General features: G+C 42.3%; 3 protein-coding genes and 1 long non-coding RNA gene across 7 annotated transcripts in view; 2 read left to right on the top strand and 2 right to left on the bottom strand.

Moving 5' to 3' along the window:
- The window catches only part of reep3b (receptor accessory protein 3b), a 34940-nt gene extending 30731 nt beyond the window's left edge, over positions 1-4209 (top strand). For all 3 annotated transcript variants that reach the window (XM_026177546.2, XM_026177545.2, XM_026177547.2), the window contains 2 exons: positions 2091-2224; positions 2351-4209. In XM_026177546.2, the coding sequence (XP_026033331.1) occupies positions 2091-2224; positions 2351-2422 (206 nt within the window). In that variant the 3' untranslated portion in view covers positions 2423-4209. The remainder of the gene's footprint in view (positions 1-2090; positions 2225-2350) is intronic.
- On the bottom strand, positions 3852-8381 carry LOC113027760 (uncharacterized). The gene is made up of 2 exons (XR_013911077.1): positions 5851-8381; positions 3852-5686 (listed from the first exon to the last, which is right to left on the bottom strand). It is a non-coding gene; the product is annotated as an uncharacterized LOC113027760 (long non-coding RNA).
- A 1069-nt stretch (positions 8382-9450) lies between these two features.
- On the bottom strand, positions 9451-17760 carry nrbf2b (nuclear receptor binding factor 2b). 2 transcript variants are annotated; one of them, XM_026177551.2, is made up of 4 exons: positions 17661-17760; positions 14604-14688; positions 14043-14083; positions 9451-12651 (listed from the first exon to the last, which is right to left on the bottom strand). In XM_026177551.2, exons 1-4 carry the CDS (start codon positions 17727-17729, stop codon positions 11950-11952), a joined length of 897 nt encoding a protein of 298 aa, XP_026033336.1. In that variant the 5' UTR covers positions 17730-17760; the 3' UTR covers positions 9451-11949. The 2 variants fall into 2 exon arrangements, with proteins under 2 accessions (XP_026033336.1, XP_026033335.1); XM_026177550.2 differs by having other exon boundaries at positions 17520-17750.
- A 2345-nt stretch (positions 17761-20105) lies between these two features.
- Positions 20106-24754, top strand: LOC113027764 (NHL repeat-containing protein 3). Its single transcript, XM_026177552.2, has 3 exons — positions 20106-20747; positions 22686-22888; positions 22982-24754. The coding sequence occupies exons 1-3, from the start codon at positions 20459-20461 to the stop codon at positions 23579-23581; spliced, it is 1092 nt and encodes a 363-aa protein (XP_026033337.1). The 5' UTR covers positions 20106-20458; the 3' UTR covers positions 23582-24754.
- The last annotated feature ends 865 nt before the right edge of the window (positions 24755-25619 follow it).

Below are 25619 nucleotides of genomic sequence, written 5' to 3'. Positions count from 1 at the left end.
TGCTTTATCTGACATCACAGACACTATAGGAAAAGAATGCATCATTATATCATGCTGTCAAACATCTCAGACACTGAGGTAAGGAATGCATCAGTTTTCCTTTAACAATAGACTTGATTAGGTAATTCTTCAACAATAGGTTTGGTTATGTGAAAATATATGAACACACAAAATATAAGGCATACTTGGTTAGAATATAAGGCCTACTTGATTATATTGTATTATAGAGATTTGGTTATAATGTATAATGTAGAAAATCTCTAACAAGAACTCACAGTAAACAGTCCAAAGTGTTAAATGAGCTGTTAACTAAAACAGAGGGATACGTTTCACTCTCCAAGTTCAAAATGAATGGAGAAATGTCTTATCAGAAGATAAACAAAAACCACTTTACTGATAGAAGTAAACAATGTAACACTGAGGTCTTACTTAGTGAGTACTATCATTTTAAAATACTAATCCAAAAACTGCTCTCTGCAGCATCAAAAAGAAGCACTTTTATGTGACCTTAACATAAACAACTATACATGAAAAATGAAATTGCTTGAAGAATTCATCCAAGTAAACAATATAAAGTGCTAATAAAAGAAGCCCTGCCATGTCCACCAGTGGAACACTTTTTGTGCAACCTGAAAAGGAGTTTGTTCGTCTGTGACTGAAGGTTCCACGGATCAGTATGTGATGAGCTGTGATCTCGAAGTCCAAGCAGCTGTCTGCTGAGCTGGGAGTCCAGGACTGTCGCTGTGACTTCTTGGTACAACTTTGGAGAGCGATGTCTGCGATATGTTGTCCGGAGAAACGGTGTAACGGGGCTCCAGCGTTGTAATCATATCACCGAATCCTTTATTCTCTACTGCGCTCAGACAGCGCAAATAGAAACAAGTACTGACTGCGCTGGTTTTGTTGCACGAGTCAGTTGCTGGTAGTTTTAAGGTTAGCATTTGATGCTACGTTGCTATGGTACTCGTAAATTTGTGTTACCTGAGTATTTGACTGTGGCGGTGCAGATTTTACGGACTTCGTAGCTCTTGTCAAAGTTTTACTGCCTTGTTTTGTCCTAAATCCAAAAGAAGTCCACACATCTGCTTTGAAAGCTGCTGTGTCCTCTCCTCTTCTGTCATCAGTGAGCTAGCACAGTTTGCCACACGTCCGCTGGTCCACTTCTTAGGTTTGGTAAAATAGACGCTTCTACGGCACATCCAGTGTTATCGCGAGACCTTGTTTTTCCATCATAGTGAAAGCGGTAAACACTAGCGGCCGGAGTTTGAATTGCTACACATAAAAGAAATTACACAGTAAATGCAAGTAAATTCTCAATAAAAAAATCGATAACACTGCTTTTGAATATCGATTCAGTATCGTAACACGAAACATCGCAATATTCCAATGTATCGATATTTATCCCTGCGATAGTGTGAGGCAGTCCTGTCCATGATGTGATGTCCACGAGCTCGTAATGATAAGCTCAGTGCAGTGAAGCTGCAGATGTTATTAATAATGAGCTTGTGCTGTTGTGTGTTTATGACAGTGGAGCCAGAGAGAGGCGGCACTTCTGGTGTGTGCTGCCCTCTGCTGGGACACATGCGCCTCACAGTCATCGCTCACACTCTTCAGTGTTACAGTTTTCCTGTTGTTGGTCCTCACAGGACCTCACCAGTTTGATGGTTTTGTGTCTCGTTGTTGTTTTAGTATCGTTGTGTATTTAATTTGTGCTTCTGTTTCCTGTTTATATTACTGTACTGAATATTTCAGTTTGAGTGTGCTTATTGACTGTGGGCCCTTTTAATAGTAAGAACAGTATAAAAAGTCTTACGTTGAATTTGGTGATCATTGTTGAAACTCAGACGTGTTGGTCAGCACGGACGCCTCACAGCAGGAAGGTCCTGGGTTCAAATCCGGGCACTCCAGCTCCGCCCAGAGTCCCAAACATGCAACTCTGAGTCTGTCACAGCTGTGAATGTGAGCGTCTTAATCTCTGTGTGTTAGCACTGGGCACCTGTGCAGGGTGAACCTCTTAAGTGGAGGAGAACAGATGGATGCAAACATTGTGTGTCTTGGTGATTCCTGACGTATGTGTTTCTGTTCTCCAGAGTACTATTATGATCAGGAGGAAAGGACGGACGAAGAGGCCGAGCCAACCTTCTCTGAAGACGAGGCTGTGAGTCAGAAAGGACTGAGGCGATCGCAGAGCGTCAAACTGTCTCGATCCAGAGTTCGCAAAGACGTGAGTGTTCTGTTCCACTGAGTACGCACATTAGTGTGTCGATACATCCTTCTGCCACAGTCAGTAGTGCTGAATCTCTGGACTGCATGCACACTGATGAGTGTTTTTCTTAAACGTTGTCACCAGGCTCGTTACGGATCACTGAAGATTAAAGGCAAGAAGAGACCAGCGCTGAGCGCCGTTAACTACGGAGTCTGAAGACATTACTGCTGTCACATACATACACACAGCTGAGCAGGCTGCTGGTTGGTGGATGGTACTGTCAGCTTGTTTTTAGCTCTGACTTTTCACTCTGCTGAGCTCTTTGACGATCACCTTTCTGCTGACATATTTATTACACGCAGTGGCTCAAAGAGCGCTCGCTCTCAGCGAACACGGGCTGACTTTGTTGTGGGACGTGTGATTTGTTTCTTTCTTCGTTAGCATTGTAGACATGTTTCTATGTGTGTCTAGATTTTAGATGAGCTGTTGATTTGTTTGTAATTTTACAGGACACATGCCACCTAAGGCGTCCTCTGTGAGGAGTTCATAAAGTCATGCTTCACTAGTTTTCATGCTGTTGCATCACAGCATAACAGTAACCCCTCAACAGGCACAAGCTTTGGTTTCTCCACTATTGTCAACTTTTTGCATCAATGATTTTTCTTGTGCAAAAGACCAAAATCTCAAAGTTTGAGTGAACCTTCAACTATTGTGTGCTTGGCTGGAGTCACGTGACACTAATGGCTAACACTCATACTCTACATAGACATTTACATTGCTTTTAAAATAGCTTGTTAAAAATCTTAATTAAAGCTTTATCAGGCAGTTGTTGTAAGAGCAGCAGAAGAAGGGCGAATGTCTAATAACACGTCTGTCTTATTAGCAAACATGAGCGAGCTGCACATTCAGCTACACAACAACAACACAGTTGTGTTACTAAGTGCATTCAGGAGTAAATCATCCTGATTTGGATTGAACTTCATTCCAACTTTCAGCTCAGAGTGAAAAATCACTGTTCTCGTGGTGGAATATAAAATGTTGAACTTGCATTTAGAATAACCAAAGTTGTTTTTATTATATATGTTTTTATGATTTATTTAGCAGTTCAGCTTCAAACTCTATTCGAAAAGTTTGGCATTAGTTCTGCTTTTGCTGCCTTTTAGCTGTTTTACCTGCTCGTACCACTATTGTTGGAGTCTGGACTTGTGGCCTAATTGGTACCCACTTACAGTACCAGTGGAGAGCAATGTGAAAGCATGAACATTTGAGGAGAGCAGGCCTGACAGAGCTGATATTCAGACTCTTCTGTCGGGGGGAAACAACGTGAATAAGAGAGAGTGTCAGCACTTGTGCAGGCCTGCAGCTCCCACTCTTGATGATTATTTTCTGTTTTTTATTGGTGCACTTTGTACTGTGTCCCGATCACTCCCTGGTTGTAAATTTCAAGTCGTGTTTTGTGCTATTACTCAAGTTTTGCTTTCTGAATGGTGTTTTTTTTTGTGAGGTGATCAAAAGGTGTTTAGTATGCAACCACATGTTTTGCACATATACCTCCTCTTATACTTTTTTATCTTTATGCTGTCCTTGCTTGTCATCTCAATTTTAATGTAACTAGCTGTGAGAGGATGCAGAGCACGAGGTGGCTGATGGATGCTGATAACAGCTGCTCGTAGCATTCGTTTCCTCGCACACTGCTGGTTGAGCGACGTTGTGATTTCTGCGTTTCTCTGGCAGAAACGATGTCGATGTGTCATCGTGCTCCTGGTTCAGCAGGTCGTCCTAAAGCAGAGGAATTTTCAGCCTGTTTTTATTTGCTTTGATGCAACAACAAGCCAAACGTATTCACATCAGCGGGTCCATGTAACCATTGTAACTGACTAATGATACCAAAGCTTTATGTATCCACACAAAGCACTGTGGCTGTATGACCTTTGTGGGGAAGATACCTGGTGTGTGGAGGTGTAATAAAAGAAAGTTTGTCTGACTGCAGTCAGGCCAACAGATCCTGTGGTCTGTCCATTATTATTCAGTTCTGAGAGTTTGCAGTGGATCTGATGTAGCGCCCATATTTCCTGTTCAAATCTTTGTGTGAGACTATGAAACAATACTGTACAGTGTTAATATTACAGAAGAACCGCAGGTGAAACAGACAATTCATTTTATTACAAAATTATACAAATGTATGAACTGTACTCCTGTGGTGTTGGGCGCTGTAACAGTACTCTGGCCCATGGTCATAATTCATATTTCAGTGTGTGGTGCCACTCGGGCTTTTTCAGGAGCAAAGTGTGGACAGATCATTTTTCATTTGCTACTATTACAGTTTTTCTCAGTTGCTTTGGTGCATTTCTCACAACAGAATTGATCTCTGCACCACTACTAAGGCTCTTCTCAAAACAATTAGTGCAAACTGCAAAACATGGTGGATAACTTGCAAAAGCGAGTCACTTCATCAAAACAAATATATCCATCCAAAGCAAGTACTTATATCAAAGTGTCAGGGCGTCACAATTACAAGTCATCACACCAGCACCTTTGCTCACAAAATCAAATGGTTTGAACATGTTCTCATTGTGACGGAGTTCTTTGTAGGTGCTTCCCAATGACATGTCAAGTCTGGACAGCATGCACGGCATGTTGAAAACCATAACTTGTAAAGGAAAATCAAGACACTTCCTCTGCACTCTTGATAATATTTAATTGAAACTGTTCACAGCTTTGTGCAACTGGGGAAATACAGCAAATCAAACATTTTACAGCAAACAAACTCACTTAGACAGTAAACCTTACTGCAGTAGTCATGAAACAAAAACCTGAAAAACAGATCAATCATTGATATCTAGACGCTCCCGTCTGTCTGCCCACATATTTGCATCAACATCGCAGCGAATGTCAGCTCTATCGATGCATCGGGGAAAGCATCTTCTGGAGTGTCGAATCCACCCTCTGCAGGACTCTGCTGTGATGTCATCACAAGCTGCATCCATAGCTGCTAGCAGGGTCATTTGGGTACGTGGATGCCTGTCATATACCCTCCACCTCCAGGAAGAGAAAAACTCCTCAATTGGATTTAGGAATGGAGTGTAAGGAGGAAGAAACTCCATAAGCATCCTGTCGTGTGCTGCAAACAACTGCCTGACTACAGCAGAGTGATGGAATCTAACATTATCCCAAACCACTACATACATTGTCCGATTGTCACCAGGATCATCCCTTTCATTTTGTGGGATTAGGGCCCGATAAAGAGCGTCCAGAAAAGCCAACAGGTGTTGTGTATTGTATGCACCAACGTGAGGAATATGGGTGTGAACGCCATTTTCTGAGATTGCTGCACACATTGTAATATTTCCTCCTCGTTGGCCTGGGACATCAATGGTGGCTCTTTCGTCCACGCCGTCTGCCTTTTGTGAGATTGAATCCAGCTTTGTCAAGATATACAAACGTGTGCAGGGGTTCCCTGGCCTCCAATTCCAGGATACACTATCCAAAGGATGAGAATAAAAAAGTCTGTAATGGTGCATTTGGCACAACAGATTGTACAGTTTGAACTGTGAATAGGATTACAGTAACATGCATAAATGTAAGTGCAGTACATGGCCTAAACTTTTACAGTAAACAGAGGTACATATGCAAACATGTTTTACCTGTACATACTGGTGACGGAGCTCCTTCACTGTTCCGTTCAAATGGTACTTTGTACAATTGCTTCATGGACATTTCATTCCGTCTCAGGACTCCGTCTATTGACTGAATATTTCCAAAGATGGTGTCATCTTCTACGACAGCTCTTTGTATTTCTCTCAGTCTCAAAGCGTTGTTTGCAGCCACCATTGCACAAATTCTTTCCTCTTGCTGCGGAGTCAAAAGTGGACCTCGTCCACCTCTTCTAGGTTGTCTGGCAGTCCTTTAAGCGCAAACATGCTTACAGTAATGGTTACAGGACTATCATTCTAAACTCCTTTCTTTACAGCATTACTGTATTGTACCACAGCACACTGTGCCACACCTGGGCCAAGTCTGCGCTTCAGTTACACTACGTCTATATGTAAAGATCTATAAGGTCATGTCCTAATGCAAATCTCCTGTATGACTATGAAAGTGCAGAGCAAATTAGTTTGTGCTGAATAACTACATTACAGTATGCTCGCCTGTTTTCCCGACGAAATGTCTGAATAATGGAACTTACAGTAGTTCTCCCAACATTTGGCTGCACCCTTCGACCAGCCTCGGCCATTGTGAGGCCATGGTTTATCACATGACCCACAAGTGTTGCCCTGATTTCGTCAGGGACGTGTCTATGTGGTTGGCCTCTTCTTGCCCGGTTTTGTCCTCGTCCTCCACCGATCCTCACCCCTCTTCCACAAGGCTGACGTTCCATGTTCTGCAGTTTTGTAGATTCAGTATGCACCTCATGCCAATCCTGTCTGTTGGTTTACATTATATATATACTTGTAGAGTAGGGGATCCTGTAACGCGATTCACCTGTGACTGGGTAGAAGAGGCTTTTCATTGGTTGCAAGTAAGAGTAACACACACCAATATTCACTAGTGTGAGATAAGGTTCACCTGAGAAAAGTAATTTATGGAGATTTTCATGGAAACTCCTTAAAAATAGGGTTTTCAAAATGGGTGTACAAATTGTTTGACAAGATGTTCAACAATTTTGAGTGCACTGACACAAGCAATGAAATGAAGACTATTAGTTGTAAGGACAATGACTATTCAGCCGGCACAAGTATAAATAATTGTGACATTCATGATCAAAGCAAGGAGATGGTGATGAACAGCAAGTCAAAAGTGACCATTCTTTAGATATTTGTACTTATTCAACTGCTTCATGTCCAAAGGCATTTGCCTTTGGACGAAATGAACATGAAACTGCCACAAGGTTGTGCCAAAACGACTACATGTTGTGGAGGTTGAACTGACTATTGTGCAAAGTTTAATTCTGTTGTGAGAAATGCACCAAAGCAACTGAGAAAAACTGTAATAAACTACGTAGAAGCTGATGATTGAAGCCGCCCACAGAGCAGCTTTTGGACTTCTCCCTTTGCCAGAAAAACCCGTTTTGCCAGAGCTGCTCTGCTCAGAGTTCACACCAACAGCAATTAGAAGTGTGTGCAAATCACACAGTACAGAGTTTGTATAGGGCTAAGATGAATCTGACAACAGCACATGAATGTGGTTCTGTCAATATAAGAACACTGCCCGTCACTGACAGCAGTAAAGCCAAGAGTCTGATCCCAAAGGCTGATTCTGTTCATCTGGACGTTTTCAGAGGGAGAAACTTTCATCATCAGGTGACGTCTTCAGTCTCAGCTGACTGCAGGTTCCAATCTTATAAACAGGACATTTGCATAATGACTGAAACCAGCCCACTGATGGAACAATGGGCTGGGAGGTCAGGTCCTAAATCTTAATCATGCAAATTGATGACCATTGATCAACAACCACTGATCAATGGCCATGAGTCCCATTCGCAGAGAGTTGGGGAATGGCTGCAATCACAGCATTGTAAGATGGTGACAGATGTACCCTCAGGCCCCCTCCTCCATTCAGAGATGGTCTTTCCCTCCTTGACTCCGCCCTAAAACCAGCGTCCCTCCCTGTCCAGGATGTTACATCCTCATCACTGAAAGAGTGTCCACTGGCCTGTAGGTGTAAATAGGCTGCAGAGTCCTGGCCTGACGAGGTGGCTCTGCTGTGTTGTGCCGTCCTCTTAGCCAGAGGTTGTTTGGTTTCCCCGATGTATAAATCCTGGCACTTAACAGCGTACACTATGTTACTCTGTCTGTGTCGGGGACCCGATCCTTGGGGTGGACCAGCTTTTGGTGCAGCGTGTTTTGGGGTTGAAAAGCCAGAGAAGTCACTTGGATGAGTGACGAAACATTTCTGTCATTGAAAACGTCCAGATGAACAGAATCAGTCTTTTAGGATTTACTTACCTGGATGATTGAGCGTGCAGCGAGCATGCAGCACCTGGACGACACTCCAGAACTGCCTCTATATGACATCAGTTACAAAGCTGCAAGAACAATGGAACCAAATGAGATTACACACAGAGCTCTAGAAGATGTGCTTCTGTTCACTGATCTTGAAAAGGAGATCAGCCAGATTTAAAATAAGATTTTTATTTCTGGCTTTAAGCCTTTATAGATGGGCTTAATGACTTGCAGGAAAAACAGTCACCCCAGCCATAAACTGTTCAGACTGCTTCCATCAGGAAGGAGGTTCTGCAGCATCCGGTCCCGTACCAGCAGACTGAGAGACAGCTTCTTCCATCAGGCCATCAGACTGCTGAACACGTCATAGACACCTCAGCTTCACTACTGGAACTTCAACATTATGCACTCCACACTGTATATAAATGCCACTTGTTCTGCACATATTCAACTCTGTATATTTTATATATTTTATTATTATTATTATTATTTTATTTTTTTACTATTTAATTTGTAAAAATGTGTGTACACACACACACACACACACGTAGGAAAATATTTAGTATACACATCCAGAAATGCATACACTATTATATATTGTACATATATTTATTAGTTTCAGGTTGGCCATTCTTGTATTTTGCTCGTTTGTGTTGTTGTGTTTGCACATCTCTGTTGCTTGTGGGGCTCGCACACAAGAATTTCACTCGCATGTGCTGTGCCAGTGTGCCTGCACATGTGATGTGACAATAAAAAGTGATTTGATTTGATTTGAAAATGGCCCAGTGTGGTCCCAGGCCTCTGTAGTAGCAGCATATGAGCCACCTGCTCAACTAACTTACCTATACTGGTGGCCCATTCTCAGAACCAGTGCTTACTGAACTGCTCAAATACTACTTGACATTTCCCTGTAGTTGCTTCGACAGCTCTAGGTGGTTTGCAAGTGAAACCCTTAAAGTGAAGCATCAGCAGTAAGAATGTCTTCAGTGGTGTTTTAACAAATCTCTGATCCAACCGGCCACAAGTGGCGAGCTGGGACACAGATGTGTGGGCCTTAGTTAAGCGCTTGGGCATTTGGAAGAACTGAGGTGGTTTTAGAGCTGCTGCTTTCAGTCAATGAGTCAAAAACTTGTCCAAAAACAAGACAACTTGAAGCTTTTTCAGCCGCTGTGATTCTGATAGCTGACCATCTGGCAGGTTTGTCATGCTGCATTCATGCCCTGTGAGAATGATAAAGCAGCTTCTGTAAAGCTCATTTCAAAAACACATGAATAACATGAAGTCCAAATGACACTCTGAGACTGACAGTCAGTTAGCTTTATTCAAAAACAGAACATCATTTTGTACAACTGTTCACATCACCATCGATTTAAAGGCCAGCTAAGCCAAACACGTGGCTTACAATGAATGAGTTTTGCATAGCTGGGAAATGCAGCAAAGTGTCCTGTGTGTAGCCACGTCTTCATCTTCATCATAGTGGATCCAGGAAGGAAATGCACTCTCTTAAGTGAATACACGAGTTTGTACAAGTGCCTCGAAATATGTGATAGTATGCATGCACGTGCTGCATGCATTAGACTGCAAGCAACACAGTAAACAAGTTGCCTCGAGTCCTCTTTATTCTGTTGTGCCGACATAAACGATCAGCTTTGCTCGTAGACATGCTGGACTAAACGCTGCTCAGCTCGGTTAAAGCTGCACCACAGCTTCAGTTCAGGAGCCGGTGAGTGTCGGGACGTGAATGATCCATCAATAAGAATCTTTTAAAGGGATGGCTTTGTGATTAAGCTGGACTAGCCTCGCTGGATGTTCACTGACGGCCTATGATAATATAAACGTGCCCTGCCTGCAGTTTATGCTGCATTCTGCTCCTTCTGTTGTCATGGATGTTTGTGATCAGATTTTATGATGTGGATCAAAATATCTTCAGTTATTTGAGGCATCCAAACAAAAAGAAATTCACAAAGTCACATCCTGGGATGACTGTGAGCCAAACATTTAAGAGAGCTTCAGATTACCGAAGGTGCTTCTTTTGGCTTTGCAGGTAATGTACAAACTGCCACATTTGGGACTAAAAACGTGTAACTGACATAAATTGTAGTTCCTCCACCGGCCACTTGAAGCTCACGCCAAGAGAGACTCTTTCCCCTTAGACTCCCACGTTACAATGCCCAGCTACCCACATTAGAAAGCATGTTCACTGGCCTCAAACAATAGTTTTACCCTGCCACAGCTATAAGGAGGGTGAGCAGCCTTTCATGCCTCTGCTATTTGGATACTGGTGAGGCTTAACTTTGGGGCTTGACACAGAGTCAGCCCGTCACCGTCTGCTCACCCCAGTCAAGATGAGTTTATTTGAGCTGAGTGCTCTGCTGCCTTCATGCTCTTTGTGTGTTGGAAACCAGGCCTGCTGAGATGCACCCGTCCAAGAAGTCAAGTATTCTGACTGTATTCACATGTGGTCTACAGTAAACACAGCTGATGTTACCATTAGAGCACACTGTAGTTTAATGTATGCGTGACCACCAGATGATATGGTACTGCAAACGCTCAGGACTAAACATTTCCATTAATGAATAATTACTTGGTTTCAAAACAGGAAATAAAATGCAGACTACAGTTTGTTAGCAGAGTCAACAAGACACGATGAATGACGTCAACATCATAAACAGTACAGACATGAAGATCCTGAGACACAACAACCCACAACTACACTTGTTTTTGAAGAACTGTGTGAAGCATCTGATGGACTCTGCCCTTTGACCTTTGAAGAACACTGTCATTATTCACATGGTGTTTGTTGGAAACCTTAATGTATCAACTCTTCAGAATAGATCAACATATCTGCTCGCTGATGACACTGTGTGCGCGTCAGCCCTCATTCCTATTGATCCCCACTGACACCCATTGATAACCCGTGTGTCTCTACATTTCTGGTGGGGAATAAGAAGAACATCAGAAGGCTTGTTTGTTTTATAAGCCTTCAAGTATCTGCTCAGAAAAACATCAATGAGTCTATTACAAGCTTTTCCCTAACACCAGTATGCTTTCTTATAATTAAGTTACACATGATCTGAATGCATCTGTGTGGATACAAAAGAATTTTAGGAGCAGTTCATCCAGACAATCGACACTCAGTCTTTACCTCTCATGTCACTTAAAATCCAGCTCAGGCCTGCGGTGCCGAACACCTGGAACAAAACGTCCAGGACGGAGTTCATCCGCAGGACCAGTTATTCTGAGAACAGCTGAGTTTGGAGCCACAAAGCACACATACACAGAATTATGTCATAACTCTTGTAGGAAAGCTGTGTGTGTGTGTGTCCTTTCATAATAATGCACACACTTGCACACACCCCCGCTTCCACAACACCTTAAATAAAGTCTAAATCTGTGGGAAACATCAGCTGATCTGCTGCTGACAGAACTAAGCTGTCGTTGAATGCTGTATGAGATCTGGGTCATGTGATAACACAGTAGAAGTCTGAGACATAAGTGAAAGTTTTGGGAAAACCTTGAACCTTGCCCGTATTCCTGTCATGCTGACACACAGCCTCGCTGCTGTTCTCACAGATTAGTGAACGTTTCCTTTATCTGTGGCTTGGACTGCCTTGCACCAGTGATAGTAGCGTTATCACTTCCTCCCTCTCTGATGTTCCCGTTTGTCGTCTGATTCCACCTGAGCAGAGGCCTCGTGGGTCGAGCCGGTAGCTTTCACTGTATAACGTTTTGGCATCTGAACTCAAAGTCGTACTGGTTGAACCACATGTATGTGTGTGTATGTGTGTGTGATGTGTTCTATTACAGCTTATCCCTGTCTAGTAGCTCCTGCAGTTCATTCTGGATGTCCTCTGGCAGCTCCAGAGGAGGCAGGTCATCCAGACACAGGTCTTCCTGAGCTGGCATTTCCAACGGTGGCAGCTGAGGGATTGCGATCTCCTTTCCCTTCCTTTTACTCTCCCCTCCCTGTCCAACTCCGGTTCCCATAGGACCACCTGCTTGTGGGAGCACCCAGAGCTCGGAGCGCTCCACAAAGTCGGCTGCCTCCGAGTGCAGCCTCATGTTTTCCAGTCGTAGCCGCTCGTTCTCGGCTCTCAGCTGCTGGTTTTCGTTCGTCAGGCCGTCAACCAGGAGTCGCAAGTTCTCAATGGTCGTCTGTTGTTCTTCCAGGCGCGTTTTGTCATCTTTGGTGGTCTTAGATCCCGAACACACTGGAGTTAAAATCTGTGTTCCTCCAGTCTGCCGAGTCTGAAGCTGGTATAGTAAGGTGTCATACTCCCTCTCCCCGACGCTTCCAAGCTCTGCAGCTGAGGCGCCTGGAGAGGCATAGGGCCGGCTGCTGCCCGTGGACGGAGATTTTGAAAAGAACCCTGGCCCGGTAGCCTGCACTAGACCAAGTCGTGTCTTAACCGCCTCTCGCCGAGCTTCTCTCTTCCAGCGCTCTTGGATTAACCGTTGCTGTTTAATGTGACTGTCCCTCTGCAGCTCCATGGACAAACGAGCCTACAGCCAAGGAACAAACAATCACTCTCCTGATACAAGACATACACAAACAATCAGCTCTGAAACTCTGACGATCAGGCAGGTGGGTGAGTGACTTCTGACTTTCCTACGTTTAAGATTTGTCTGTTTTTAAGACTACTACAGATTACTACTTATTGAGATTTGCACAGAGACTGATTAACAGTAGTAGTGCTAATAAAAAAAATCCTCAGCATATCCAACCAAGAAGAGGCCACGGAGACCACATGTCAATGTAGTTTTTATTTACAGCAGACATGTGCAGGTCACCTCTGTCACTACACCCCTGAATCTGCTCTGTGGTCCTGCTCTGCCCCTCTGACACCCTCATGTCTAATCCTGTCCGTCCTGGTCAGGCCTAATGAGAAGTCTTAGCATCTTCAACTCTTTTTGTTTGTGCTGCTGTCTCCAAACCATACATCACAGCAGTGTGATGTACAGGGTCTGCGGTTACACCCGTCTCCTTCACACATGCATTCTGTCTCACGTCTACTGATTTTCATTGCTCTTCTTCAACTGTCAACATGACCACTGACCATCAGAGCTACTGATGTACTCCTGCCTGAAACTCCGTCTGTCATTCCTGCTTTTACACCTCACCCACTGTCTCGCTGTCTTCCTGATGTTACATGTTCAACATTACATTAAGTTTATTTTCCCCTTAAATTTTTCTTTGATGATAAGATGGACATTTTAGAGGAAGTGACCCTTAACTTCAGCTGCTGCTTTAAAAAAAACAAACAAACTTGAGTTGTCATGGCTTCAGTTTTCCTCTGGGGTCTACGTCAGCGGTCCCCAACCTTTTTTGGGCCACAGACCGGTTTAATGTCAGACAATATTTTCACTCATCGGCCTTCAAGGTGTCGCGGATAAATAGAACAAAATAAAATGACACGACCGAGACAAAAACTGGTATTTGGTAAATATAATAATAAACATGAATTCACTGTGTAATTGTGTAACTTTTTTAGCAGCGTCCTCCTGAAATGCGCCAACAACATTGAGAGTAACATCCTCCTCTCTGCCCCTTAATGCTCTCTGGTCGCTATGGTAACATGTAAATATTTCTTTCAAAATAAGACACAACTACAACACGGGAAAAGACCCGGGGAAACAGAGTTAACGATAAAAACCCTGAAAACCATAAATTTCACACCCGAGCCTCAACTCTCGCTGCCCGGTACCAAACGACTCACGGACCGGTCCGCGGCCCAGAGGTTGGGGACCGCTGGTCTAGATGATCTACAGCATGCTACAGGTGGTGTTAGAACTGTGTGTGAATCTGAATCAGCATGTTTACATGACAGAGAATATGTTTCACTCCATCACTGATCAAACACAGAGAGATAAAAAGATAAAACTGAGTGTCTCACCTGCTCACACACGGGTGCCTTCATTGCCTCAGTCAGAAAATCTGGTAGTGAGACAGTGTGTGTGTGTGTGTGTGTGTGTGTGTGTGTGTGTGTGTGTGTGTGTGTGTGTGAGAGAGAGAGAGAGAGAGAGAAAGAGAGATGAGACAGAATACACACCTAACACACACACAGTATATTGGATTAAACATCAGTTTAATGTATGGTCATCACAATAAGACAGGGACAGTATTTGTTGCGCTGGATTGGAGTGAAGTGGATGTAGTAAAAAAAACCCAAACCCAACAACACCACCCTTCCTCAGACGCTTTCTTATAAGATGTTACCATGGCTACAACATAAAAGTATATAGGAAGTGAAATGCAGTTTGCTTATGTGAGGGGAGTCAGCACTGTAACTTTCTACTCGTTGTTTGGTTACTTCCTGATTCTGCATAAAAGCAGATCAAGTCCAGAAAGAGTCCAAAGCACATTCAGTGAACGACCTCCGCTCTGCAGAGCATCTACAGAGGAGCAATGCACTACATGGCAGGACTGTAAGGAGTGTGTGTGAAACTGAGACTACCTGCTGCTTTTCCATGGCAGGAGATGGCCTCTTCATACTTCCCAGCAGCTACCAAACGGTCGGCCTGTCTGCACTGCTGGTGAGCCTGAAGAACGTAAGACAGGGAATGCAATGTGTTACGAGAATGTTAAAGAGGTGGTGGAATGAAACCAGGGATAATATATGAAGCAAAAATACGAAACAGAGACTAGCTTCCCCTCTTTACTGTAAGAAAACTTCTTGTCATACGTGAACATTAATGCTATGAAAATGAGACTGATGATCCGATAGAATCTGAAGACTTTAAGTCTTCAGATCCGATAAATTGGATTTTATGTGATTTACTGTGTTTTTTGTTCTTGACATGTTACACTAGCTGGTAGTTCTACTGTAATCCTGGATGACCGAGTTTCAGAGCTGTAGCTAAGTTAGGAGGAAATATTAAGATCAAATGGAGAAGGGTTTCATGTGTCGCAGACATGCTCCTGATCAATCATCTAAAACCCTGACTGTGCATTGCTGACATGGATGGCCTATGTGTCTGCTAAATGCTGACAAGCGGGCCAGAGTCAGCATCCAGCTGACGTCAGAAGGTGCCGTTTTCATCTGGAACGCCTCCTCAACCAATTTATACTTGGAAAGTCGGAGAAGCCACAAGAACCTTAAGTTAACAAACAAGGATCGCGACAATGAAGGTAAAGATTTTAATCTGTAATCCCACTATTGTATTTGTGACTCACTACATAAACCATACGAAGGAAACTGACCAGGCTCTGTCCACTGCTTCAGTATCCTGATATATATCCTTTGTGTACATACAGCACCTACATCTCCTGATGATTTGTGCCCCACGAGTAAATTTGACCTGGGTGCACTTTATTTTTTAAACATCTTCTCTTTCACTTCTGCATCTCTATGGTGCGGTTAGCGTATATTGCTAACTATTGCATGATCCGCCATTGCTGTAAAAAACGAAACGTTCCGTTGGAGTGAATGGGGATGACGCGGCTCTGGTTCTGATTTCCGAGGTTTGATTTGATTTGATTTGATTTTATTGATTAGCATTCAAATTCAAATCTCAGTGAAAACAGTGAAAAAACAAACAAACAAACAGTGAAAACAGAACAAAAATCTACCATAAAGAAAGAAAGCATGAGACAAGGCTAATCAAAAGGTATTGGCTGAAGCATTTGCTTATTACGCCAACCCTTTTCACAAAATATCTTTTTGTATGCAGCTCCTGTACACAGGGCTTGAAGAAAATAATAAAACAAAGCAAAAACCAAACAAACAAACAAAGAAAAAAAAAAACAAAGAAAAAAAAAAACTTTCCACCTTAGATAAGTAACTACATCAAAGCAAAAGAATCAAGAGGTTGTTTTTTTTTTTTTCTTTCTCCTTTTTGCTCTTTTCATTCTTGATTTATATATTTTTCTAATACTCTATTTTTAAACATATTTTTAAACAAGGAAAATGAACTACACCTTTTTAAATCACTGTCATAACTATTCCACAGGTTAACTCCTCTAACAGAAACACATCTCTGCTTTATATTTGTCCTTATCTTGTTTTTTTTAAAGAAATCTGTTCCCCTTAAGTCATATTGACTCTCTCTGACTTTGAACAGCTTCTGAGTACTGGGGCAAAGCAAGTTATTTTGTGCTTTATACATTGTCTGTGCCATTTTATATTCAACTAAATCATAACATTTCAGGGTATTCAGATTAATAAACGAAATGTTAGTTGGTTCTATATAGTTTGATTGGTTTATAATTCTTATAGCTCTTTTTTGTAACTTGAAAATAGGAAGAGTGTTCGTTTTATATGCATTACCCCATATCTCCAGACAGTAAGTCATATATGGAAGCAACAGAGTACAATAAAGTGTGTATAATGTTTTTTTGTTCAGGACATGCTTTGTTTTATAGAGAATAGCAATGGTTTTTGACATTTTTGTTTTCACGTGGTTTATATGAGACTTCCAACTCAGCTTATCATCAATTATCACTCCAAGAAATTTATTTTCGTACACTCTTTCAATTTCAATTCCATTAACCCTTATTTTAGATACATTTTTCATTGGTCTAGTGCCAAAAATAATCAATTTTGTTTTCTTTATATTTAATGATAACTTATTTACATCAAACCAGTTTTTTAATATATTTAACTCCTTTTCCGCTGTAGTCAGAAGCTGTTCTAAGTTTTTACCTGAGCAGTACAGAGTGGTATCATCAGCAAACAATACACATTTTAACAGTTTGGAAACACTACATATATCATTTATATATAATATAAATAATTTAGGGCCCAGCACAGAGCCCTGAGGAACACCACAAGTTACCTTCAACTGCTTAGATTTTACATTATTGAATTCGACATATTGATATCTTTCATCCAGGTAACTTTTCATCCACTTGTATGCTATCCCTCTTATGCCATATCTCTCTAGTTTATTCATTAATATAGAATGATCAATTGTATCAAACGCCTTTTTTAAGTCTATAAAAACACCAACAGTAACTGAAACGTTCCCATAAATTGGATTTCCAACTCAGAAAGTCGAAGTAGCTCCACCAATGAGTGTAAACAGCAACCCAACCGTGCCGGTCTGTTCGGCCACGGTTGTGTATTTGTCACCGACTAAATAAACCATGCGCAGAGCGCTGCTTAGCCTCTGTTCGGTGTGTTATGAGGCATAAAAGCATTGCGCTATGTTGCTAGTGATGCCTGAATGGCTCTGCTAACGAGTAAAACAGATCCATATATTCTTGTTTTTCCCGACTTTACGCCTTGAGAGTAACGCCAGTCTCTGCTCCAACATCTGACTTACGAAGCAAATGGGTCGCAGCACAACAGCAGCAAAGCTAACCACAAAGCGGCTAGCCGCTAGCTCCTAGCTGCTGTAAAGATAGCCTCTTATTGCAACATCAAACTTACAAGGTTGAGCGGGCTGTCCACGACCTCCATGGAGTCGATCCTTCGACGGCTTACACTACATGAAACGCGCCTCTGTCCCTCACTGACTGTCATTCGCACTGAGATTCAAAAGCTCGAATAAAATAATTACAAGAAAATTACTGTAAAGGAAGCAAGAGTCGCCTCGCTGCACAGCCACAGCAGCGTCGTGACATCACAGCTAGCTTGCATCTTGATTGGTCAACTGTGGTGCTGGGTCGGCTTTCTTCTTCTTCTGTTAATTATTTTAACGGCGTCGGTAAAGCATGCAGCAGCATCACCGCCTGCACTGGCGTGTGGACAGATTAGCAGAGGAAACGAGCTGTATTCTCAATCCTGTAGTTCAAAGATGCTCCTGTAATAATAACATAATCTGTGGTGCTTCCTCTAACATGTAAAGTTCTGATTACGATCCTTTCAATCACGCTACTAAATCTCTCCCCACTCGCACTTATTGCATTTTTAACACTTTCTGTCATAATAGAGTAAAGACGGGGTGTTGATGGGTGTAGTGTATGGGTCAGTCCTATATGATCTCCTGCTTTGGGTTCCTGCCCTGCATGCTGTTCAAAACTACTTACTACTTAATGGATTCTCTGTAGATGTATTTGTGTGTCCACTATCTCAACATTCATATCAAATCTTCTGCATATGATTATGAATTATATTTTTTCCTTTGGTGCTAATTTTCTATAAAATGAATTCATTTTTGCCAACAAGTCCACCTTTATATTCCCTGAACACATACACGTACGGGCAGATAAGCTCTTCTTTCCTCCCGTCTACTTCGACTTGAGACACACACAAAGCAGAAACTAGACTTGTGTCTAACTTTCTTTAACACCAGTTTAGCTTCTGATCAAACAAGCATGTAGAAATCTCACCACGTGCACCTGTAACCATGAATGTACTGATTTTTAGTATTTTTTTTAAAAAGACATGATTTTTTTAACTGATAAAATAAATAAATATAGGATAAATCCCGACTTATTTGCACAGTCTTCTACTTCCTTTCCTGCAGGCTGCATTTTATTTCAGAGACATTCCATTTTTCTACCCAGTGCGCCCCATCTTTAGCATAACGCAATTTTCCTACATTTCAATCAATCAATCAATCTTTATTTATAAAGCACTTTTCATACAGAGAAAATGTAGCACAAAGTGCTTTACATAGTTAAGTCTTTACATTTGTTCAGTCTTTTCAAAAACGTCATTATTCTTTATGTTAAGTAATATACGACACATCATACGACAGTCTATTTTTACTTCTTTTGTCCTACCAAACAGGAATTCTAATGTCAACTTTTACAATTTGCTATTTACTGCTTGTTTTCTGAGTTGCAGAAGTCCCTCACCACATTTGATGAGGAGCCTCTGTTATCATCAACTCTATGCTCCCTGATCTTAATGCCATGGATCTATAGCTTAACAGATTTGTTGGGTCTTTACCTGAATTGACTATTTACACTATAACTGCTTGGTTTGATTGAGGGGATTGGGATAGCTTGTGCCCTTTACTAATATACACACAATCATGATCATTTATGAACTTTTTCAATCTCTTCATTCACATGAACGAGTTCTGCTACGACTCCCCACATCACATTTCCTCTGATGGGGACACCAACGTCATTCAGTATATCAGTTCTCGGTGTGTTGCTAGGATTATGATAATAGACCACACAATGACATGATATCGTCACACTATGTTTATCTGTCCATACCTTGATTACATTCATAATATTATACCATGTCCTATTCTGGGATAAGACATACCACATGTATGTCCTATTCTTCACCTTTCTAGTCTGTCTGTGACTCCTGATTGTATACCAATATCTGACACAATCAAACTGTCATTTCAACCATATTTCTTGAATACATATTAAATTAGGCGTTTCTAACAATTCTGAAACAATTTTGTAAAATTCTTGTCCATTGGCTTCAAGACTCATTGAATTCCACAGTGAATACACGAAGAGCCATCAGACCTTGACAGAAAGTTAGTATTTCTGGAATTTAACATTCTTCTACTGTTTCACAGTGTAGTCCTTAGATAATAATTGTATTGTTTTTTCCTGTCTTAAACAGTAACCGCAAATACAGTAACACCCGGTTTCCTTGCAACAAACAGAGTCACAGTTTTGTGTGAGAGCTGCTCTTCCGAGCACATCCCACGGATCTGTTTACTGCGGAGGCCTTTTGAGTGTTTTTCAATCTTCTGTTTCTTTTTGGTGAGTCCGAAGTGTGGCGTCAGTTTCCTGTTCTTAGCTGACAGTTGTGCCCCCCACTGTGGTCTTCTGTTGCTGTAACACAGATATGTAAATAACGCAGAGTCATAAAGATACACGCAAAAGAGGTCATTTCTTTAACGCTGTCTGTAAATCCCGCTGACTACAGCTCATTCATTACACATAAAACCAGACAGGGAAACACAGGCATCACCGAACATCCTCCTCCTGCTGCTGCTGATTCAAGCGACCGGAAATAGAAATGTTTCTGTAAAAATAAAACCTCAACGATATTCATATGTTAGCTTGTTTATGCTACGTTATGGGTCTATTTTTTAAATTCATCTTTATTCAGTGGTTATTTCTGAACTCGAATGAATCTAGTTTTTTCTTTTCTTTTTCTTCACGCGGTTTTATTGCGACATAATAAACAGAAATGCTTTGCGTGCTTGTCTCACGTGACAGCCTGTTTTGTTTTCGTTTAGTGCTGAAGAGGAAGTGTCTTTCTGTTTGGTCGGTGGGATTCAAATATATAAGACAATCGCGAGCTTTTAACCGTATAATATCTTAGCAGGTATCGTACGAAGGTTCTGCTTGTTCCGTAGCCCGTGTAGCTAAGCCGACTTCCGCCTGTGCGTCCTGCGCGGACACGTACGCAGCATCCTGGCAGCTTTAAAACGAGAGTGTTAAATGAAGTACACGCCAACAGCAAAACCACTGATGCTGATGACAAAGACAAGTCATACGTGTTTGATAGTTTCCAGCATGGCCTCTTTGGTCCTGCTCATGATGGTGCTTTACGGGACCATGAGCAGCCAGCAGCCGGGCGGCTCGAGCCTCAGACACGACTACCAGCTGCTGGGCAGACCCCTGTACAAACTGGATCTGAGCTGGCCCAAGAACCCGGAGCTCTACACCGGAGACGTGTTTGGAGTGGCAGTCAACCAGTATGCTGGGGTGGTGTATGTGGCTCAGAGAGGTAATCACACTCTGTTGGTAAAGTACTTCAGAGTCAAACATCATAATGGTGACTGCGTCATCAGTGTGTCAGTGCAGATGAAGATGATCTTAATTGTTATCTGTTACGATAAGGTCGACATTTGGAAACTGCTTCATTACAGAAGTTAATTTAAACACAACAAATATAATAAAGCTAGTAAAACAGTGCTGCTGAGGTCAGATGAAGTAGCTCACTGTATCAGAGTGTAAGGGCACCAGGTGGCAGCGATGCTTTTATAGATGTTGCCAACGCAACCCAGTGTGGAGCAGGGCTGGACTGGGACACAAAATGGGCCCAGGCATTTTGAGTAGAGCCCCCAGGTATTGTAGGAAAAGCTACAAAGCCTTTGAATGAAACACTGCAGTGACAGTGATGTACAGTCTTGTTGGTATATGTATGATTTCTATACAGGTTACATCAGATGACCACTTTAGTTTAAAGATTCAGATAAATATTTATTAAAAGTGAGACATTTTAAATAAGAATAAGACAGAAAAGTATTTCTTTGTGCCCCCCTCTCCCTGTTAATGCCCTACCTGCCCCCTAGCAAAACTTTGCTAGACCCGCCCCTGCACAGTTACCAGCTGTCAGCTACTTAGAAAAGGATCCTGGTGTTATTTGTCTCTCAGAAACAGTTCATAACTTCAACTCATTCATGTCACCTAAAAGGTAAACCTGTTTCTCCATCACAGCTCTGATGGTTCAGTAAGGACATCTCCTGGTTTCATCTTCATGTTTCCCTCTCACCAGATAACCAAACCATCATGACCAGCAGCTTTACAGCTGTGGCTCCAGCAAACATCAGCTGATACTAGAAAGTAATATTAAATCAATTCTAACAACAGCTGATCAAGCTTAAACGTGCTGCTGTTGTTTAGCGCGACATCTGCTGGTTTCCTCTTTCTGGTGCAAAGTGGGCGATAAACAAACAAGAGAGAAAAGCTGATCAGCTGATCATTGATCAGTTTCATGATTGAAGTAGCAACAGGAGAGAGAATGAGAGAAGAAGAGGCAGCTGTGCAGCAAAGACACAGAATAACTCCAGCTTTGTAGCTGAAGTCTGGGACGAATCAATACTATTTTCTTCTGTGTATCTGTGATAAGACAAGGGGGCGGGTGCATCTGACCTCCTCGGCTGTAATTGGTCCATTTCAGAATTGATCATGGCACATTGTCCAATCAACCACCTTTCATTGTTTATGCCATTACAAAATAAGCAAAAACCAAAAAACCTTGGCCCGTAAAAACGAAAAATCACCATCGGCCGAAGGCTGGTCGGCTGTGGTGTGGAGGGACATCTGTGTGTGGTATTTAGTACATGATACAGCGCAGTTTTGAATCTGTGAATGTATTATCAAGGTATCTGTAATCTGAGTAGATACACCGAAAGAAGAAGATGATTTTAAAAAAGAAAAAATCACTCAGAAAATTACAAAACGTCAGTACACACGAGGGGTTTGACATTGTGCTGCAGTTCTCTGTTTAACAAGTGCATCAGTTTGTGGACAAACAAATTCTGCAGTGTCACAGTTTTGTGGTCAGGAGTCAGTCGTGTAATAATCAGCAGTTATTTCTCTTCTCCTCCTTTAAATGAAGCACATGTCAGCTCTCAGTCCATTTAACCCAGCATGTCAGCACATCTTTATCCCACACCGCTGCGACCTCTCCCTCTCTCACACATGCACAGCATCATACAGTTCACATGCAGATCTTGTTAGTAAGAGAGTCGCTGCATCAAGCTGACTTGTAGAGCTCCTCATGGACAAACACCAGCTCACATCATTGACCTTTTACAGCCATACGTCCTCAGCAGGGACTAAAACTAAAGGACACCAAGCTTTGTTAAATGCTGGCTGCATGTGGAGTCTGATGCAGTGCAGCATATATGTCACTGTGCTTGCATTTACTTTCCTTTAGGTGACAACGCCCCGAAGGTGCTGGTGTTCACTACAGACGGAGATTACCTCATGTCCTGGAATACAACCACCCTGGAGAAGCCTCATGGAATATTTCTAGCAGATGCAGCTTCATCGAACCCCACCGTGTGGATCACAGATGTGGGGAACGGCCCGTATGGTCACTGCATCAAACGTTACACGCCATCAGGAAAGTTGCTACAGGTGATTTGGTGCTAAGTAAAGCTGTTTCTGAAGTATCTAGTGTGATTCTAGGAATAGAAAACATCCTGTTGATTCTCGATTTGTTCGTCTCAGGTGCTTGGAACGCCAGGAAAAGCAGGTTCTGGACTGGACCCCCTGCAGTTTGATCAGCCCGCCGAGATATTTGTCCACGACTCTGGGGAAATTTATATTGTGGACGGTGATGGAGGGATGAACAACCGCCTCATTAAGCTGTCCAAAGAGCAGAAGGTGATGTGGATGCATGGAGAGAAAGGACAAGGCCTAGCTCAGTTCTACATCCCACACAGCGTGACCGTGGACACGGCCCAGAGGGTGTGGGTGGCTGACAGAGGAAACAAGAGGATCCAGGTTTTTAATTCTGTCACCGGGGAGTGGCTGGGGACGTGGGGGAGCTGCTTTACTGAAGATGCACCCTATTCTGTGCGCCTTACCCCAGACAAAAAGTACTTTGTTGTTGTCCAGCTCAACACCAATCAGATTTCACTGCTGGATGCACCGCCTGTAGGCATGATTGGCCAGTGCAGAGTGGTCAGTGTGATCCAGTTGGCTGATGATGTGAAGCCCCACTTGGTAGACCTAGACCTGAAAACTGGGGCTCTGTATGTGGCTGAGATCGGAGCTCAACAAGCACAGAAGTTCACCCCCTTTAGTCTGGGTGAAAACTTCCTGTGACACAAGCTAAAACAGCCTGACTGATCATAAACGGTTTATGATCGAGCGTCAACAAACAGGATGTTTAATCCTTTTAATTAGCTGGCTTGAATCAAAAATCAAAAGGGGCTCTATCGTGTACTTTACAACTCTTTTTCTTTCTGGGACTCCACTACAGCAGCTTTGCATGATCACAGTAAGCCCACTGAGGCCCAAGTTTAATCCATGACAGCCCCAACTTTAAACTCTAACCGGAGACAGTCCGGATATTTCTGTGGTTTAGAAAATGTTCTGCTGAGTATCAGGGAACAAACCACTCACCAAAAACAAACTAACACGTTCTCTAGAATATAGGGCTAGACTTGGGGTCCAATCACTAATGGAGGGTTAAAGAAACTGCCCTTTATTTTAAAGTGAACTTTAAAACTGAAAAGTAGTACAATTTCACAGCCTTTTGCTCAGTGGAGTTAATTTTACCTCCTTAGTTGAAGCCTGTCCTCATTAAATGTGAACAAACAGTTTAGTCTTGTAGACACGCACGAAGAGGGGAGATGAAATGAGGTCTCCTTTAAGCAAAGACTGGTCTCAGATTCACTTCAGTTGAATTCAGTTGTATTTACATAGTGCCAATCTACAACAGCAGTTGCCTCAGAGTGTTTTATATTGTGATGTAAAAACGATATGACAGTAATAGACAGAAACCCCTCTGAGCAGGCAGAACCAGGCCCCTCCGGCCCGGCGGCTGAAGGAGAAGAGAGCAAAGAGACAAACTCGAGCCAGAGTTAATCACTGATGATTAGATCCTGCGTTACAACAACGTCTTGTTCTTTCAGCTACTTTTCAGATTTTGTCTTTTGTCAAAATAAGATAAAGGTGAAACAGAGTATCATGGTGATTTGTTTTATCAGGCTGTTGTTGTCGGTCCTCGCTGTAGTCACGTGCCATTTGTAATGTTCTGATTTTGCACTGTTTCAGCAGATCAGAGCCTCTCTGAGATGTGTTCCTTCTTTGCTGCAGACACTTTAAGTTTGTGTGTTTTGCCTGAACCAGATTCTGGTTCAGGCAAAAGGCTGGAGCTGTTCTGATAATATCATCTGATAATGTTGTTAATTCATGTATGATTGATTTGTGTTTTTTGACACAGCAGATGTGTAAAATGCTGCAAAATATTTACATTAAAATCCATCCTAATGCTGTCAGCACTCATCATTGAACACGAGCAGCCATAAAGCTGTGTCCATCACGTGGTCAGAGTCTAATCTGGCCTCTGTTCCTTGAGCACAACGAGTGGTTTGCATGTTGTTGGAAACAGGATTGTACATCTAGAATCAAGGTGTTTCCTAGCTGTAGTTTCTGACTTGGCTAAATGTTGTGAAAGACTTTTCTCCACAGTCATTCACTTTGAGTTATGCTGTGCTTTGCACGGCAATAGTCACCCGCCACCATCATCACCGTGCAGTGCAAGAATCTGCTTTGCTCAGATGAGACATGCTTTAGTGTTTAGAGTAACGGGATTGTTGTATATATTCTCCCCTCATAAAATTCATGGACCGCAGCTGTTTGTGGAGGCTTGTACATCAGTGCAATGGAATACGATTTATGGGCAGTTTAACGTTCTGACTTTGTTTGTTTGGCTTCTTCCAGTAACAACTCAATGATACATTAGAACGTGACAGCAGTCGGGATTTGATCAGGAAAATCAGCCTAAAGTATGAAGCCTGATAATGCAGATCCATAACAAGGGTCTGGTTATGGGAAGAGCCTTATAACATACACTGCTGAGCAGCGGGGGAGTGAGGAACAGGTGACTGCATAAGTCAGGTGACTACAGTCACATGGCTGACAAACAGGCAGAACACGTTTACTGAGCAGGGTCAGAAATCAGATTTAGTGCGTGTTAGATTTGTATTGTTGATTGTCATTTATGATTAGAAATATTTACTTCTATATGCTTAGAGTTTTGTAATTAGTTGTAGATTGGTAGAGGTTTTGATCCTTGATAGTCTGCAAACTTTGTGTGTATTAGACAGCACTTTGGGAGCATGAGAGGTCATACCGT

This window comes from Astatotilapia calliptera, chromosome 8 (assembly GCF_964374335.1).
Source record: "Astatotilapia calliptera chromosome 8, fAstCal68.1, whole genome shotgun sequence".
NCBI classification, from domain to species: Eukaryota; Metazoa; Chordata; class Actinopteri; order Cichliformes; family Cichlidae; genus Astatotilapia; species Astatotilapia calliptera.
This window is presented reverse-complemented; position numbering and strand designations above follow the sequence as displayed.